At 43.6% G+C, this 17,021-nt stretch overlaps 1 protein-coding gene across 8 annotated transcripts in view; it reads left to right on the forward strand.

The window, feature by feature from the left end:
- The window catches only part of LOC137439047 (protein phosphatase EYA1), a 267,871-nt gene that overhangs the window by 91,386 nt on the left and 159,464 nt on the right, over positions 1–17,021 (forward strand). For 2 of the 8 annotated variants that reach the window (XM_068134671.2, XM_068134672.2), the window contains exon 1: positions 5,306–5,377. The exons of 5 other annotated variants lie outside the window; for them this stretch is intronic. In XM_068134671.2, the coding sequence (XP_067990772.1) occupies positions 5,321–5,377 (57 nt within the window). In that variant the 5' untranslated portion in view covers positions 5,306–5,320. Of the gene's footprint in view, positions 1–5,305; positions 5,378–10,756; positions 10,806–17,021 lie in introns of those variants that run through there. One more of the 8 variants, XM_068134679.2, reaches the window with a different exon arrangement.

The following is a 17,021-nucleotide window of genomic DNA, read 5'->3' on the forward strand; positions in this document are numbered from 1 at the left end:
GTGGTTCTATTATTAAGAGTGGGCTATAAATGGGTCATTTTTTGTTTTGCTTAGGTGACAGTATTTTTGTATTCCATTTGACCTATCTCAACATGAAATGACAAAATTTTCGGCCTGGGGTCCAAGAAAACAGTGTGCAAGGCAAAAATCCAAAATGGCCGCCGTTTTCCCTGAAAAATCACATTTTTAGCCATGACATTGTCATTTCTGGGTCTTTTTACTTGGTTGTGGTGTCTAACCCTATGTTTATGGGGTCAGGCAATCTATTTATGCAATTAGAAGTAGTGTCAAACCTTCAGATGTTGAGTTAAGACATTTTTGCTGTATGTTTTGAGTTGACATATTTTTGATGTTTTCGATGTTGAGTAATCATATTTTTATTAAGACATAAGTTATATTGTCTATTTTTATTTCACATTGTCTATTTTTGACACTACAATTTTTGCCCTGTACACTTTTTTCTTGGACCCCAGGCCGAAAATTTTGTCATTTCATGTTGAGATCGGTCAAATGGAATACAAAAAACTGTCACCTAAGAAGAATAACAATAAAAGTATTTTTGACCCCCGTATAGCCCACTCTTACTATTATGCATATTCTAACAATATTGATATAGACCAGTTGAGTTCAGGTTCCCTGGAACCTTTAGTTTTTTGAAGATGTTGAATTGTCTGTTTCCTTCTTTGAGAAAATTGATTCAGTGTATTCCTGTAATGCGCTGATGTTTTGATTTGCAGCCAAAGATAGATAAACAAAAAAACATGTCACTTCAAACCTGGGATTTTGAGGAAATTATGGGAATAAATGTTGTTTCATGAAAAGCTTGTTATTACGTAAAGTACTGCATGAAACACAAAAATGCCAAAAAGCAAAACATGTACCAATGTGGCCTTTAATATTTGCGTCAAGATCACACAAAAGGAAAAGTTCATAATTTATGTTATGATTCGATTTGCCTTGCGTTAGTTCTCTCCAAATCATTGGCCTATCAGAATGCCACTCAGAATTGCCAAGAAACCAGTGCTGTAAATTATTTGCTCCTTAATCTTCTTGGTGTCGGTGCTATAAAATGAGTTTGCCTAAATCCAAGTTTCATCCTTGTTCCCATTCGGTTACAATCTTAAACAATCCACCAGTGATGTAACACAAGCTCTGTGCTGCTCTGCTGTTAAAGTCCAGGAGCCAATGCCATTGCCACGGTATCTAACACGGCAACCTGGGCCAGCGTTAGGTTGCCCGGAAAGTGGAGGGCGGTGTACGGAAGGATATGGGATGGAGTGGAGCGTGACGACTGCACGCATTGGAGTGCTCCTGCGGTTTAGTCTCAGGTCGACTCCATGCGGCCGCAGCAACACGTGCGATCCCCTGCTGAGCGGCCGTGCAACCTGCGCAGAAATTCCCCACGCTATTAGTGGAAGGGTCAGCTGTGGATTGCGACGTGGAGGCGTGGTGTCGGTGATGAGAACTGACAGTTGTGGCCTTGTTTGTTGTTTAGGTACCGTACAAAGATGTTGTCGTGACCGTTTGCAGTGGGATGATGCTCTTCTATAAATAATACCGTGACCACTTGCCCATTGCCAAGAAGTCTTTGGACACTGAGAGAAAATATTTTTGGAACTGAGAGAAAAGACACTTGACAGAAAAGAGGATTGTAAGAAATGTATTTACTTAATGGTTAAAGTGGTTGCTCCGAGTCTGGGAGGTCGGTGGTTCGAACCCCGGCTGAGTCATACCAAAGCCTTTAAAAATGGTATGTGCTGCTTCCTTGATTGATGCTCAGCATTTAAAAAGGGCAGAACATGGACAAACAACATAGGTTGGTAATAATAGCTCAGGATTGTTTGGACCTACTTTCCTCCTCCTGCATCAAAGTCCCTTGTAACGGAACTCATATTATTATTGTACTGGCGGGGACACGTGGAGCATCCATGCAATCTAAAATGTGACTCCAGGTCCTTGTACCCTTTCCCCTCCCCTCCCTCAGAAACCCACAGCCATCAAACTCCCTCTCAAAGACTAAGTCCTCAACCTCTCTCTCTCAACCCAAAGGCTTCAATCCCCTTCCCTATTCCGACACCACAACTCCTCAACCGCTCCCCCCCTCACCCTCCCGGTTCCATCTTTGCTTCCCCACCCCCATCCCAGCCCCATCTCTCTGTCCTTACCTCCCCTCCTCTCTTCCCCACACTACTCCCACACACAAAAGTAAAAGGCATTCCCAAATCGATCATTGCAAATTTCCTCATTACCTCATCGAAACAGCAGAATATTTAACTCTTTCTCCTCTCCCTATCCCCTCCATGGTCGGTCATGCCATCACCGACTTCACAGAAAATGTGATTGAAACGGCAAAAACATGGCTCCTGCATGTGATGGCCGATCATGGTCGTCTGCCCAACTCACAATCCCGCAAGATATGCGGAAATCCCATTGAATTGCAACTCTGAAGTAACCATGAGCATCCTATTTGTGCCAATGCAAGACCCTAAATAAACCAACTATGTGTGTGTGTGTGTAAACACACATGCACACATTGTTAAAAGTAAAATATAGCAAGGACTGACCACTGCTGTAAAGGATCCTGCTCGAGAGAATGCTACATAGTTATTTGGGTGGTGTAAGGGCAACAGACTGCTGCCTCGATCACTCCCGAAAAGAAAACAAAAACTTGGTTTTGAAGCAAAAGAAAATGCCCACTGCCTATGCGCAATATAAGTAATACATCGTGGTTATATAGCTCGGATAGATTCCATTTGCACTGGCCGCCTGGCCCATAGGCTGACAAGAGAGGCCTGAATCCTAAGGTCTGAAGCCTAAGACGTACTGTGGTCTTCACAAGGCCCATGGTGCATAGCGGCTCCAACCTTTCGATATTTGATGATCCTTTCAACAGTCGTCTTGGTCGTTTTACACTGAAAGTAAAACTTGGCGGGACGGCATGGCGATTGAAGGTATTACAGCTCTGAAGATGTCTTTAGCTTTGCACAACACCGATATGGTGGTCATATGATTTTGCAGGCTCCAATTGTTGGTGGAGTCAGACCAGCTCTCCCATGACCTGACATTGGGTCATATTTGTGTCTATGACCTGACTCTGGATACTACCAACACATATGCAAAATTTGATGGAGATCGGACCAGTTCTGTTTTTTATGCCTCCGCTGACTAAGTCACTGGAGGCATTTTGTTTTGGGGTTGTCCATCCGTCCGCTCGTCTGTCTGTGCGTCCGTGATAGGCCTTTTGTTACCGTGATAGCTTGTGAACCAGTAATGGGATTTTGACAAAAATTGGTCGAAGTATACAGTGCATTCAGAAAGTATTCAGACCCCTTCACTTTTTTCACATTTTGTTATGTTGCAGCCTTATGCTGAAATCGTTTAAATTCATTTTTTCCCTCATCAATCTACACTCAATACCCCATAATGGCAAAGAGAAAACAGGATTTTAGAAAGTTTTACAAATTTATTAATAAGAAAAAACTGAAATATCACATTGACAAAAGTATTCATACCCTTTGCTATGACACTTGAAATTTAGCTCAGGTGCCTCCCATTTCTCTTGATCATCTTTGAGATGTTTCTACACCTTGATTGGAATCCACCTGTGGTAAATTCAATTGATTGGACATGATTTGGAAAGGCACACACCTGTCTATATGAGTTCTCACAGCTGACAATGCATATCAGCAAAAACCAAGCCATGAGGTCGAAGGAACTGCCTGCAGAGCTCAGAGACAGGATTGTGTCGAGGCACAGATCTGGGGAAGCCGACAAAAAAATATCTGCTGCATTGAAGGTTCCCAAGAGCACAGTGGCCTCCATAATTCTTAAATGGAAGAAGTTTGGAACAACCAGGACTCTTCCTAGAGCTGGCTGCCCGGCCAAACTGAGCAATCGGGGGAGAAGGTGGCCAGAGGGAAGCCAAACAGTTCAATCTTGGTTTCATCAGACCACAGAAGCTTGTTTCTCAGTCTGAGAGTCCTTTAGGTGCTTTTTTGCAAAGTCCACGTGGGCTTTCATGTGTCTTTCACTGAGGAGAGGCTTCCGTCTGGCCACTCTGCCATAAAGCCCAGATCGGTGGAGTGTTGCAGTGATGGTTGTCCTTCTGGAAGTTTCTCCCATCTCCACACAGGATCTCTGGAGCTCAGCCAGAGTGACCATCGTGTTCTTGGTCACCTCTCTTACCAAGGCCCTTCTCCCCCGATTGCTCAGTTTGGCCGGGCGGCCCCAGCTCTAGGAAGAGTCCTGGTTGTTCCAAACTTCTTCCATTTAAGAATTATGGAGGCCACTGTGCTCTTGGGAACCTTAAATGCAGCAGATATTTTTTTGTAGGCTTCCCCAGATCTGTGCCTCGACACAATCCTGTCTCTGAGCTCTGCAGGCAGTTCCTTCGACCTCATGGCTTGGTTTTTGCTCTGATATGCATTGTCAGCTGTGAGACCTTATATAGACAGGTGTGTGCCTTTCCAAATCATGTCCAATCAATTGAATTTACCACAGGTGGACTCCAATCAAGATGTAGAAACATCTCGAAGATGATTACGAGAAATGGGAGGCACCTGAGCTAAATTTCAAGTGTCATAGCAAAGGGTATGAATACATATGTCAATGTGATATTTCAGTTTTTTCTTTTTAATACATTTGCAAAACTTTCTAAAATCCTGTTTTCTCTTTGTCATTATGGGGTATAGAGTGTAGATTGATGAGGGAAAAAATGAATTTAAACGATTTCAGCATAAGGCTGCAACATAACAAAATGTGAAAAAGTGAAGGGGTCTGAATACTTTCTGAATGCACTGTATATTATGATGCAAAAATGAACTGATTAGATTTCGGCATCAATAAGTCAAATGTCAGCTAAGGTGGGTCTTGTCAGGTAAAATGTGATACATAAGAACAGCTGAAGGGATTTAAATGAAACTTGAAAAAGGGTGTATAATGATGTAATAATGTGGGTGACGGCATTTTGGTCACCGCCACAACATCAAATTATGTCTAGTTGTATATGCCATGAGGCTGGTATAGTGGCATAGACCTGAGATAGGAAAGTGTACTTCGTAGGTATCCTTTCTGTGAACCAGGCAAGGCAACCAGGTGAGGGTAGGGGTGGATTTGGATGTCGACAGTTTGTGTTTGGGCCAATAAAATCCGTTCTCACAGCCCACACTCTTGAGTACAAGGCATCGACACAGCGCTGGCCTTCACGAGGACCCCCCCACCCCCCCACCTCCCACCAGGGCATGTTGCCATTGGCGTGCTGCAAGGTGTCACGCCATTGGTTCAGGCGGCGACACCGCACCTGCATGACATCACCACAGATATGGCGTTGTGCTACCTCACTGGCTGGTGCCGGACCACGAGCAGAGAAACTTCAGAGGTGCGGGTTGTCGCCATGTGGGAGGGGATAGAAGGGGCTGTATATGTAATGTTAGCTCTATGCTCTCCATCTTTTTAACTTTTGTCCTGTTTGACACTTTTCTGCCTCTCTGCTGGATGCCGCAGCTATTGGCTGGTCCGTGCTGCCTGCGTGGGAGACCGGCTTGCATTGGAGCCTGTTTAGATTCCCATATCCTTTGAAAGATCTTGCCCGTTCACCCTTCCGCTCCCCCCCCCCCCCCCCCCCTCCACTCTTCATTGTGAATGAATGCCGGTGTGCTTGTGAGACACTCTCGGTCAATTATCCTGTATCGAGTGCTTTTCGTATTACCGAACATTAAGTGGATTTACTTATCTGTGTATTTCGTCCATCTGTCTATCTCTTACCTTGGGATTCCCCGTTCATGTTGTCCTGTGGTTTCTTTAAAAAACCTGTTATTTCTTCCGGTTCTGTGTCGCCTGATTACCGCCATTCTCACACAAGCAAACTGTTTCGGCCCGATTTGGCTAATCCCTGGGGGAGGATCAAGTTTGTTAAGCATTACTTTTACGAGAACAGCGGGATATCGATTCCAACCAGGGGAAGCTACGCCATCCACTCGAGTGTGACTCCTTTTAAGTTGGCCATTGGCGAAGCACATTGCTTCAGCACTGTGTGTCCACATCAACAACGCTGTTGACATGACAATATGGCAGGATAGCCTAAACTAGAGGAACATAAAATACTGGCAGGATAGCCAAGAGATTGCTGAATTAACACCAGGGGGGTTCACTTAGCCTGTCATCCTTCCGAGGTCGGCAAATTGAGTACCAGCTCACTGGTAATTCCCTGTGTGTCGCAAGTGGCGACTAACAGGGTTGGCGGCAGGAAGGGCATCCGGCTGTAAAACATTGCTTCAAAAAGGGGACCACGGTGCCCGAAAAAGGCCAACCCCCGCTCTGTGTGGGAAAAAATGGCCTCTGCAGGTGGGTCAGGATAGCCAAGAGGTACACACACTCTACTTTGGGCTGTCTAGCCTGGGTTTAAATCTTCACTGAGCTATACACTGTCACACTGGTGTTTCACATTCAGGGTGAGTCGTCAATGTGTCAGATGATGTACGTGAATCCAGATGACCCATCTGACAACACTTGTGATTGGTGGATCTTAAAGATCTTTCACGTAGGGTCAGCGAGTTATCAATGGCACCCTGAAAAATCTTCAAAATTCTTCTGACCTTCAGTCAAAAGTTAAGCCTGGGCAGCCGGTTCGTGAAAGATTAAGGCCAAAAATATTCACATTGGAACCATTGGGCCTGTTGTATTCATAGTAGTTGTAATAGTCTTAGTAGTAGTCCGTAGTCGATAGGCATATATTAACTTGTCAAACCGTTCTTGTGATGAATATTGATAATTACAATGAAGTTGCTCTTTATTTGCTCTTACTTTGCTTGTACTTCTTCAAAAAAATTGAAAAGTTATTGGTGTTAAAAAAAAGACTTTATATTAGTTATAACTGGTTTGAGCGGAACAATTACAAACAAAAACAAAGCTTTTCAAGCATGATTTGGGAAGTTTGCACCAAGCAAGCTTCAACTCTGTTTGACAAGGGCATGGTGACGACGCTAAAAAGACCCCTCAGACCAGCTTGCTGCAAAATAATTAAACAATGTGAGGAGAAGTTGGAGTTAAAAAAGAATTGTGAGGATAACCACAGTATCTGAGGATACCAGACTCTTCAAGTCTGACTATATGTTTCAGGTTTTGGGAGGAGATCCTTCCACCTGCAATTCACTCCTTCCAACCGAAATGCTCTCACCCACACGAGGCAGGAGCCCCATGCAGATTTTGTATACATTTGGTGGCATATTTAAATGGTTTAGTTGTGGTTTTGTGGGCAGGGATTTAGAAAATAGCAAACATTGCCAAAAAAGAGAAAGGATAGACAGGCCATTGATTTTATTTATTATTTATGGTAAATATGACAGAAAAAAAAAGTTTTTGCAATGGTGAAAACGTATGAAGTATTAAACACAGACTTTTTCAGAAGGCATCAGCAGACTTCACAATATTTGTTGTGGAAATAAGTTTTGGACAGTGTGTCTTGTCTCGTATCCAGTTCATGCAGCGTAGCGTGGCTGGGAAAGCCGGTGCTCGCAGCTTCGCCTGATCACATTACACCCGGAGCCACAATGACTCGCAGTGTCACCTCCTGCTCTCTGTGCAGCCCCAGCCCTCCCGCTCCCCAACCTCACCCTCACCCCCACGGCCACTCGTCAAGGCTTCATCCAACCCCCACGGACCATGACTGCCACTAGCAGTCCCTTTCTCTCCCATGGCACCCTTCAGTGGAGCCCATTTCACGCCTCCCTGTTCCTTTTGTAAGCACAGGGGTTCGCGTTACACTCTTCACTTTTGTTATAGCTGTATCCTTCACCCTCACCCTGGGCTGTATTCCATCCAACTTTATTGTAGGTTTCGTATCGGGGTACTTTTGTTGAGTGTCCACCACGGCTGCGATAATAAATCCAATAAATAAAAGTCTGCGATTACACTTGTGTGCGCGCGCACACACACACACACACACACACACACACACACACACACACACACACACACACACACACACACACACACACACACACACACACACACACACACACACACACAGACACACACACACAGACACACACACACACACACAGACACAGACACAGACACAGACACACACACACACACACACACACTTTCGTTTTATTTTGAAACAACACTTCATCTTTTTCTATTGCATGAATAACGTTTGCACTATGTGCATGTTGAGAGATAACTCAATTTGGCTTCATAAACGGAGAGGATCACTCGATCCAATATATGTATGTGTGTGTATATATATATATATAAATTAAAAACACACCTGGTCACAAGTGTGCCGCACTGACCGGGTCCTCGTTCGAGGTCCTCAGCTTCATCCCGTTTCGGCCCTTCAACCTCGATACGGTCAGCTAAGGTGGGCCAGCAGGGGCACATACACATCCACATGCAGCAACTACACCTGGATGCGTACATACCCCCACCCCCAGCCACTGCGAAAATATATATATATGATATTGATATATATATATTTATATATATGTTAGTGTTTATTTGGTGTCGAGGGGGTGGGGTGAGGGAAGGATAGGTGAGCGGGGGAGGCGGATTTGGAGTGTGCCATGAACCAATCAGCACCTTCAGTTTTTCTTTGACAATCCTCATAACACTTTTATATCCATAAATTTTGGGAAACTGATGCTAAATTGAGGTTTTTCTCATGTACACGCAATGTGCCAAACACATTGCCTCTCTCCTCCCTCCTCCCCCTGTCCCCACCTCCCCTTTCCCACCACCCAAACCCTCCTTACCCCCAAAAAGCACTAATTGTTTTGCTAATGCCTTGTCTGGTTGGGATTGATCAAGTTGTTGAGAAGAGTGTGGTGCTGGCAAGTTAGTTTAAATAGCTTTTTCCAGCACATGTACTCAGGAAATTGCTTTCAGTTCCAACTCGGGCCAACTCTATGATGCAATAATCGAGCGCAGAACTCGTCTGCGTAACTTCATTGCCATAACAGGAGTACAAACAATAGAATCGTTTGTCACAAGAAATCATATAATGAGAATATGAGTCTCGTGCAGCGTTTTTCAACTCTATGCGACATGTCGTTCATGTCCTGAGGACCACAGGCACCGTGGAGGTCGTTTTGATCATCTTACTCGAGCAACCGCGTCTACTCCACGTGAGGCTGTGGTGACAGTAAGTTATTAACGGGCCTTGCTGACTTCACTTCTACTCCGTCATTGCTGTTTACTCTTTCTGACGTACTTTCACACACATGCCCCCTCCTTCCTCAACATAGTCTTTTTTAAGTCTTTGCTCCTCGATGATCTGCCTCTCGTAATGTTTTTTTTTTTTTTTTTTTTTTTTTCTGTGAATGTTCTTGTGCTTCGGTTTCCAAAATCATAATTTGGCAAAGCGACCAATCAAATGTCTTGAGCAAAGTTAACTAACTACAACAGAAGGTCTGTCATATAGCTATCCCAAAGCTATCCACCTCATGGCACATTTGAACACTGCAACGCATGTGTGGAGATTCAAACCAGGCTCCATTTGCTTTTCAAATCTCGAATGAACATTGGAACTGCTGTCTCCTGTCTCTTTTATCACCTCCGACCTCTGGATAATCTAGTGTATGACAAACTTCTTTATACTTTCACTTGGCTTTGTCCTCTACCCGGAGGTGACCACACGTATGCTCTCTGTCCCATCTGTCCGTCCGTCCGTTCCACCAGTGGTTTTTAGCGCTTTTTCCCCATACCTTTTAACATATTCACCTGAAACTTGGTACATGGCTTTATTATAAGTTAGAGAACAGGTTTGCAGTACAAGTTTGAGTTTTAGGGGGTTTCGCCAATATTTCACGGAGTTATGCCCTTTTTACTTGGAACAAGACCATTCATTTGGACTGGTGGGTGACATGTATTGCAAAGCAATTCTCTCTTGTTACACATCTCTTCCTCTTCTTCTTCTGATTCTGAATGATTCTTCTGATTCTAATTCTTCGTCTTCTTCTGATTATTCTTCTGTTTCTTATTCTGGTATTCCTTTAATTAGCTTTACTTATCTTTAAATCCTTTAATTCTGGTATTTAATTATATTGTACTTAATTGTCTTAATGTCATTGCTCTCATAAACAACGTCGTTCAGTTTGTTGGTGTTTCAGCAAATCGTTGAAGACCACCATCATGCTTGATGTTGTTGTGCAATGAGGTTTGCTAATTTGCTGTTCCCATCTGAGCACTGAACTCGCAATTCTGGGATTCCATATATTTAATATAAGGTACTACAATGAATATAAGACCTGCCACTTCACTTATGGGAATACCAGTCTTGGAGACGGGGATAGATTTACGTATGCACGTGAGAGGACTTTTGAGGTCACGTACGTCCTCCACTCCGTGAAACACCATGTCAAATCAGTCTGCCACCCGTCATGTATGGAGAATACAGTGCAGATGGGAAGAGGGAAATTCTGCTATTTTTGCTTATGTAATAAATATATGGATGGTATTATGTTTTGATCGACGGACATCCCGCTTTGTGATGCTTTAAAAGGCAGGGTATAATCAGCAATACTGTTTGATAGGGCGATATATTACTGTTATATGAATAAAATGGAAATGTTGAAAGAAAAAGTATTGACTACAGGAAGCGTTTTCTGAATCCAATCAATATGAGAAACGGGATTGAATGAAGCTCACCATTATCATGTGAAGAAGAAGATGATGGAGGAAGAGTTTTTGTTTTCAATGAAAATTAAAACCAACCAATCTTCCCTCTCCTTACTGAACTATATCATTGTGTTTGCAGATTACCGAGCACCTGCTTGATATAAAGATGGTGATCAGAATTGATGGTGGTGAGCATACGTATGTGCATAAATCCCTTATAAGACAATTGCAGAGGGATGGATAAACCGTACGCACACAGGCATGCCGACACCGAGCTCCTTTTATATTATAGATAAAGCTCTTTCGACCCAGTGACTCACTCACTCATTGATTTTAATGTTTCGCACCTTCTAGTTGTGTGTGTGTGTGTGTGTGTGTGTGTGTGTGTGTGTGTGTGTGTGTGTGTGCGTGTGTGTGTGTGTGTGTGTGTGTGTGTGTGTGTGTGTGTGTGTGTGTGCGCGCATGTGTGTGTGTGTGTGTGTGTATATATATATATATATATATATATATATATATATATATATATATATATATATATACATACATATATATATATATATATATATATATATATATATACATACACACTACATAGCAAAAAGTATGCGGACACCCCTTCTCATTGGTGGATTTGGTTGTTTCAGCCACACTCACCATTGCTGACAGGTATATATAATATAATCAAGCACACAGCCATGCAATCACCATAGACAAACATTGGCAGTAGAATGGGCCATGCTGAAGAGCTCAGTGACTTTCAACGTGGCACCGTCATAGGATGCCACCTTTCCAACAAGTCAGTTCATCAAATTTCTGCCCTCCTAGAGCTGCGCCGGTCAACTGTAAGTGCTGTTATTGTGAAGTGGAAACGTCGAGGAGCAACAACAGTTCAGCTGCAAAGTGGTCGGCCACACAAGCTCACAGAACGGGACCGCCGAGTGCTGAAGTGCGTGAAAAATGAATGAATGATCGTTTTAAGGTCATTTCCCCCGCTAGAGCAGGGGTTGGCCTTGCGGGCCCCATGACAATCATGGTTCCCTGTTTGAGGCAATGTTTTTATGGTCGGATGCCCTTCCTGGCGCCAACCCTTAGTCACCTCTTATGATGCGCAGGGATACGGTGTACCTATTCTAAACTGGAGTACACACCGGGATCGTTCATCCCAGCAAGCTGGTACTCAATTTGCCGACCTTGGAAGGATGACAGGCTGAGTCAACCCCCCTGGTGTTAATTCAGCGATCGACCGGGATTCGAACCCAGGATCCTAGGATCCCAAGCCGGCACCCTAACTGCTAAGCCAACACCAGGCTTCGTAAAAATCGTAAATGCGTAGCGCGTAAAAATCATCTGTTCTCGGTTGCAACACTCACTGCTGAGTTCCAAACTGCCTCTGGAAGCAACGTCAGCACAACAACTGTTTGTCGGGAGCTTCATGAAATGGGTTTCCATGGCCCAACAGCTGCACTCAAGCCTAAGATCACCATGCACTTTTCCAAGCTCGCCGCTTCATCCAAGCGTCGGCTGGAGTGGTGTAAAGCTCGCCGCCATTGGACTCTGGAGCAGTGGAAACGCGTTCCCTGGAATGATGAATCGTGCTTCACCATCTGGCAGTCCGACGGACGAATCTGGGTTTGGCAGATGCCAGGAGAATGCTACCTGCCAGAATGCATTGTGCCAACTGCAAAGTTTGGTGGAGGAGGAATAATGGTCTGGGGCTGTTTTTCATGGTTCAGGCTTGGCCCCTTAGTTCCAGTGAAGGGAAATCTTAGCACTACAGCATAGATTGACATTCTAGTCTAGACGATTGTGTGCTTCCATCTTTATGGCAACAGTTTGGGGAAAGCCCTTTCCTGTTTCAGCATGACAATGCTCCCGTGTACACAGCGAAGTCCATACAGAAATGGTTTGTCAAGATCTGTGTGGAAGAACTTCACTAGCCTGCACAGAGCCCTGACCTCAACCCTATCGAATACCTTTGGGATGAATTGGAACGCCGACTAAGAGCCAGGCCTAATCGCCCAAGATCAGTGCCCAACCCCTCACAAATGCTCTTGTGGCTGAATGGAAGCAAATCCCCGCAGCAATATTCCAACATCTAGTGGAAAGCCTTCCCAGAAGAGTGGAGGCTGTTGTCGCAGCAAAGGAGGACCAACTCCAAATTAATGCCCATGATTTCAGAATGACATGTACGACGAGCACATATGGGTGTGATGTTCGGGTGTCCACATACAGTCGTAGCCAAAAATATTGGCACCCTAGCACTTTTTTCAAATATTGCACCATTTCTTCCAGATAATTGTTGAAATTAATATAGTTTGGTATCCACATATGTATTTCTTTGGTTTGCAGTGGAACAAAACCAAAAAAGATGAAAAAATGACTAAATCTTGGCTTATTCCACACAGAAATCCTAAAATATCCCGGACAATATTATTGGCACCTTTTAGAAGTTGTTAGAAATAATTATATTTCAAGCAGTTGATTCTTTACTTTGAAATTGAACTCACCTGTGGTGAGGTGCAGGTGCCTGCAAAATAAAAATCAACCAGTTTGAATAGAGAAAAGGAGTCATTCTGCTGTTTTGTGTACTGTGTGTACTACAATGAGCATGGAGAAAAGAAAGAAAACCAGAGAATAGTCTGAGGGGTCAGACACAACATTGAAGCCAAAGATTGACAATGTCAAACTGCAAGTCCATCTCCAGGATGTTCCTGTGTCCACTGTATGTGATGTTATCAGGAGGTTTAAGGCCCATGACACTGTAGCCAACCTCACTGGACATGGCCGCAAGAGAAAACTTGATCGAAGATTGCAGTGAAGGATTGTTCGAATGGTGGAGAAAGCACCTCGATCAACTGCCAAACAGATTCAACTGACCTTCAGACACAAGGTACGACAGTTTCAACTCAAACCACTGATCGCCAACTCAATGAAAGGGGGTTCTATGGTAGGAGACCCAGGAGGACCCCACTGCTAAGAGAGAGAGAGAGAGAGAGAGAGAGAGAGAGAGAGAGAGAGAGAGAGAGAGAGAGAGAGAGAGAGAGAGAGAGAGAGAGAGAAAGAGAGAGAGAAAGAGAAAGAGAAAGAGAAAGAGAAAGAGAGAGAGAGAGACACTTTAACTTTTGTGTCCTTTTATTATAAACAATGTAAAGCCATTTCACAAAGCAGTTGTAAAAAAAAAACAAAGCAACCAGTTTAAAGAAATTGTATAAGGATCATGAAGACACCACAAAAAGAGCAAAGGGTATTTAAAAGAAACCAGCAAATATACAAAAAATATATATTTTACAAACCAAAGGGGAAGACACAAACAAAACCACAACCAATTTTAAAGGAAATGCTCTCATGCAAGAGCTATAAATACATCAAGAGCAAATTAAGCGAAAAACTAAGAGAGAGAGAGAGAAATGTATTCAAGGACACAGGAAGAAACATATATGCAATGCAATCAGTTCCAAAGAAAAAAAGTCAAATCAATCAGGAATTATAAAGTAATTACCACTTTTGAATCATCGACTGAGCACAGAACATTGCCAATACACCACTTTCTCTCAAAAAGTTGGACGTTTCCATTACTGACAAAGAAATCAAATTCTAGCTTGAGTCGTGTTGAGACAAACCCTTTAAAAATAGAAATAGCATCAGAGCCATAGCCGTTATCTATTTTAATTTTCCGAGATTTATATATCGCATATTTTGCAACAGCAACCAAAAAATTGAGAAGAACACCCACATCTCTACATGTGGGCCTGAAAGACACACCAAATATAAACATATGCATATTGAAAGGGAAGGACAATTGGTGAAAAAGATATTCAAGGAACAAGAAAAGCGATGTCAGTCTACGACACTGTACATAAGCATGAAACAAATCCTCCTTCTGGTCACAGAAAGGACAAGTTTCCGGCAGTGAGCTGTTAATACGGTGGACAAAAATATTGGAGGGAAGTGCCCAGTGTGCTAACCTCCATTGTATGTCCGCTAACACACCATGTATTGGTAAGGTGTACATGTGAGGCCAAAGGGGGGTAGAGGGAGACCCCGACCCTAACCGCTCTGACCACAAAGCTACTCGTGTTCTCCCAGAGAGGGGTACATTCTTATTTTGTCGAGAGAGATCACGGATTCCAATCTTAGTTACAAGATGAAAAGGGGGGGTATGTTCAATCTCCGGCTGAAGAGAAGACGAAAGGAGCACTTTGATTTCAGGGAAACCTAACCGAAAGTCCTCAATGTTACCAACACCTTCCCAGCCGATGTTTAGCTGTCTAAATTTTCTAATGACTATACGTACAACTTGGTCTACAAGTCGGACAGACCGAGATCCAACTGAGGTTGCCACCAAACCAGCAGGTTTCCACTTAACTCCAGATGAATCTCTCAGATCACATACTTTGTTAATCCCTCCTTGGATAAATTTTTTAATCAGGGCATGGCTATGAGGGATACCAGGAAAAAAGTTATTGAAGAAAAGGGGTTCTTGAAGGAACATTCGACAATTATAGCCCTCAAGGAAGCGGTGGACGTCAAACCTTTTCCAAGTGTCCAATAAACTCTGATAGAATCTCGGAAGAGAGGCAAAATGTATATGCTCGAGGTCTATCAAAAGAAGCTGCCGATCATATCTCAGTCTACCAGCCTGTTGTAACAGAAAAAATGCAAAGGGCCGCCAGGGCAGCTGTTCAGCGAACAGTAGTCTCTGCAGAGACTGCAGCCGAAAGGCCACAACCCGACCAGAGATATCAACAATGCCCTGGCCACCTTCCTTCCGGGGGTAGTACAATATCTCAGGCCTCAGCCAATGGTAGCCACTCCAAAAGAAGTTTACTAGCATTCGCTGAGTAGCCATAATTAGTTGGTTTGATGGCTGTAAAGCAATAATTCTGTGCCATAATTTTGTTGCAACCAGATTGTTTATGACAAGGGTACGGCCTCGATAGGAGATGGACCTCAGCAGTCCTTCCCATGCTTTCAATCTGTGCATAATTTGCTCCAACACTCCTTCCCAATTTTTCATTTCTGTTTCACGATTACCGATATGCACTCCAAGATATTTAACCCCGTCCGTTCTCCAGACCAGGTTGTGTGGGAGTGAGGGTGGTGATACACAAGAGAGATTGCCTTTGCCACACCATAATGCTGTACTTTTATTCCAATTGATCCCACCGGAAGAGGCTGCAGAGAAATCTCGCATACAACGTTGTAAAGCAGAGACATCATTGGAGCTTCTAATCAAAACACAGACATCATCAGCATAAGCCGTCTGCACAAATTCTGCTCCTTCTATACTTCTCATTCCCTGAGGTATTTGCTGTCTAATAGACCGAAGGAGTGGTTCAAGGGCGACTATATATAAAAGCCCAGAGAGGGGGCAACCTTGGCGAATACCCCGTTGGAAAGGAAAGGGAGAACATAACCTATTGTTGATCTTCATCATACATTGAGTATTAGTATACAGGAGTTTCACATAAAAGGTGAAAGTTTCACCAAACCCCATTCCTTTCAGGACAGAAAAAGGTACTTGTGGTCAACACGATCGAAGGCCTTAGTTTGATCAAGAAACAGCAACCCAAAATCGTCACGCAGGAACTCATTGCATGAAATAATATCTCTTACCAAAAAAATATTATCATAAATAGATTTTCCAGGCACACAGTAGGTCTGGTCCGGGTGTATAACTGAACTGATCACAGTCTTCATACGATTAGCAAGTACTTTAGAGAAAATCTTGTAATCAACACACAATAAGGAGACAGGTCGCCAGTTATCAACCAGTTGAAGATTCCCAGCTTTTGGTAGCAAACAAACGACTGCTCGTCTACAAGACATTGGAAGTTCTCCGACACGTATGCTTTCATCGAGTACATCGAGTAAGTCAGGTCCCACAAGGGCCCAGAAGGTCTTGTAGAATTCTGTGGGCAGGCCATCTATTCCAGAAGCTTTCCCATCTTTCAGGCTCCGCACAGCTGCTTCAAGTTCATCAGCCGAAATTGGGGAATCGAGCATGCATCGCTCATCCTCCTCGACACTCGGAAGCCCAGCAGTTAACTCTCCTATCACCTCATTGTCCACGTTCTGAGGAGAATACAAGTTAGAATAGAACCCTTTCAGAGTACACCTGATCGCCTGCTGGGAGGTCACCAGCGACCCATTGGGAGTGAGTAAAGTATGAATTTGTTGTGACCTTTTGAGGGAAGACTCTAACTTAAAGAACTCTTTGTTTGGCATGTCCAGAGTTAAATAGCTCATTCGCATTCGGACCAAGGCACCCATCGCCCGTTGCCGTACCGCTTCCTCCAGCACTGCTTTCTTTGCCCATACTAGTTGGTCACGTGCACCTCTCCCAACCTCGTCAACATTCTGTTCTAACGATATAATTTCAGATTTTAACTGATCGATTGATA

The sequence above is a fragment of the Myxine glutinosa genome, chromosome 13 (genome assembly GCF_964187855.1).
Source record: "Myxine glutinosa chromosome 13, kmMyxGlut1.1, whole genome shotgun sequence".
Classification (NCBI taxonomy): Eukaryota; Metazoa; Chordata; class Myxini; order Myxiniformes; family Myxinidae; genus Myxine; species Myxine glutinosa.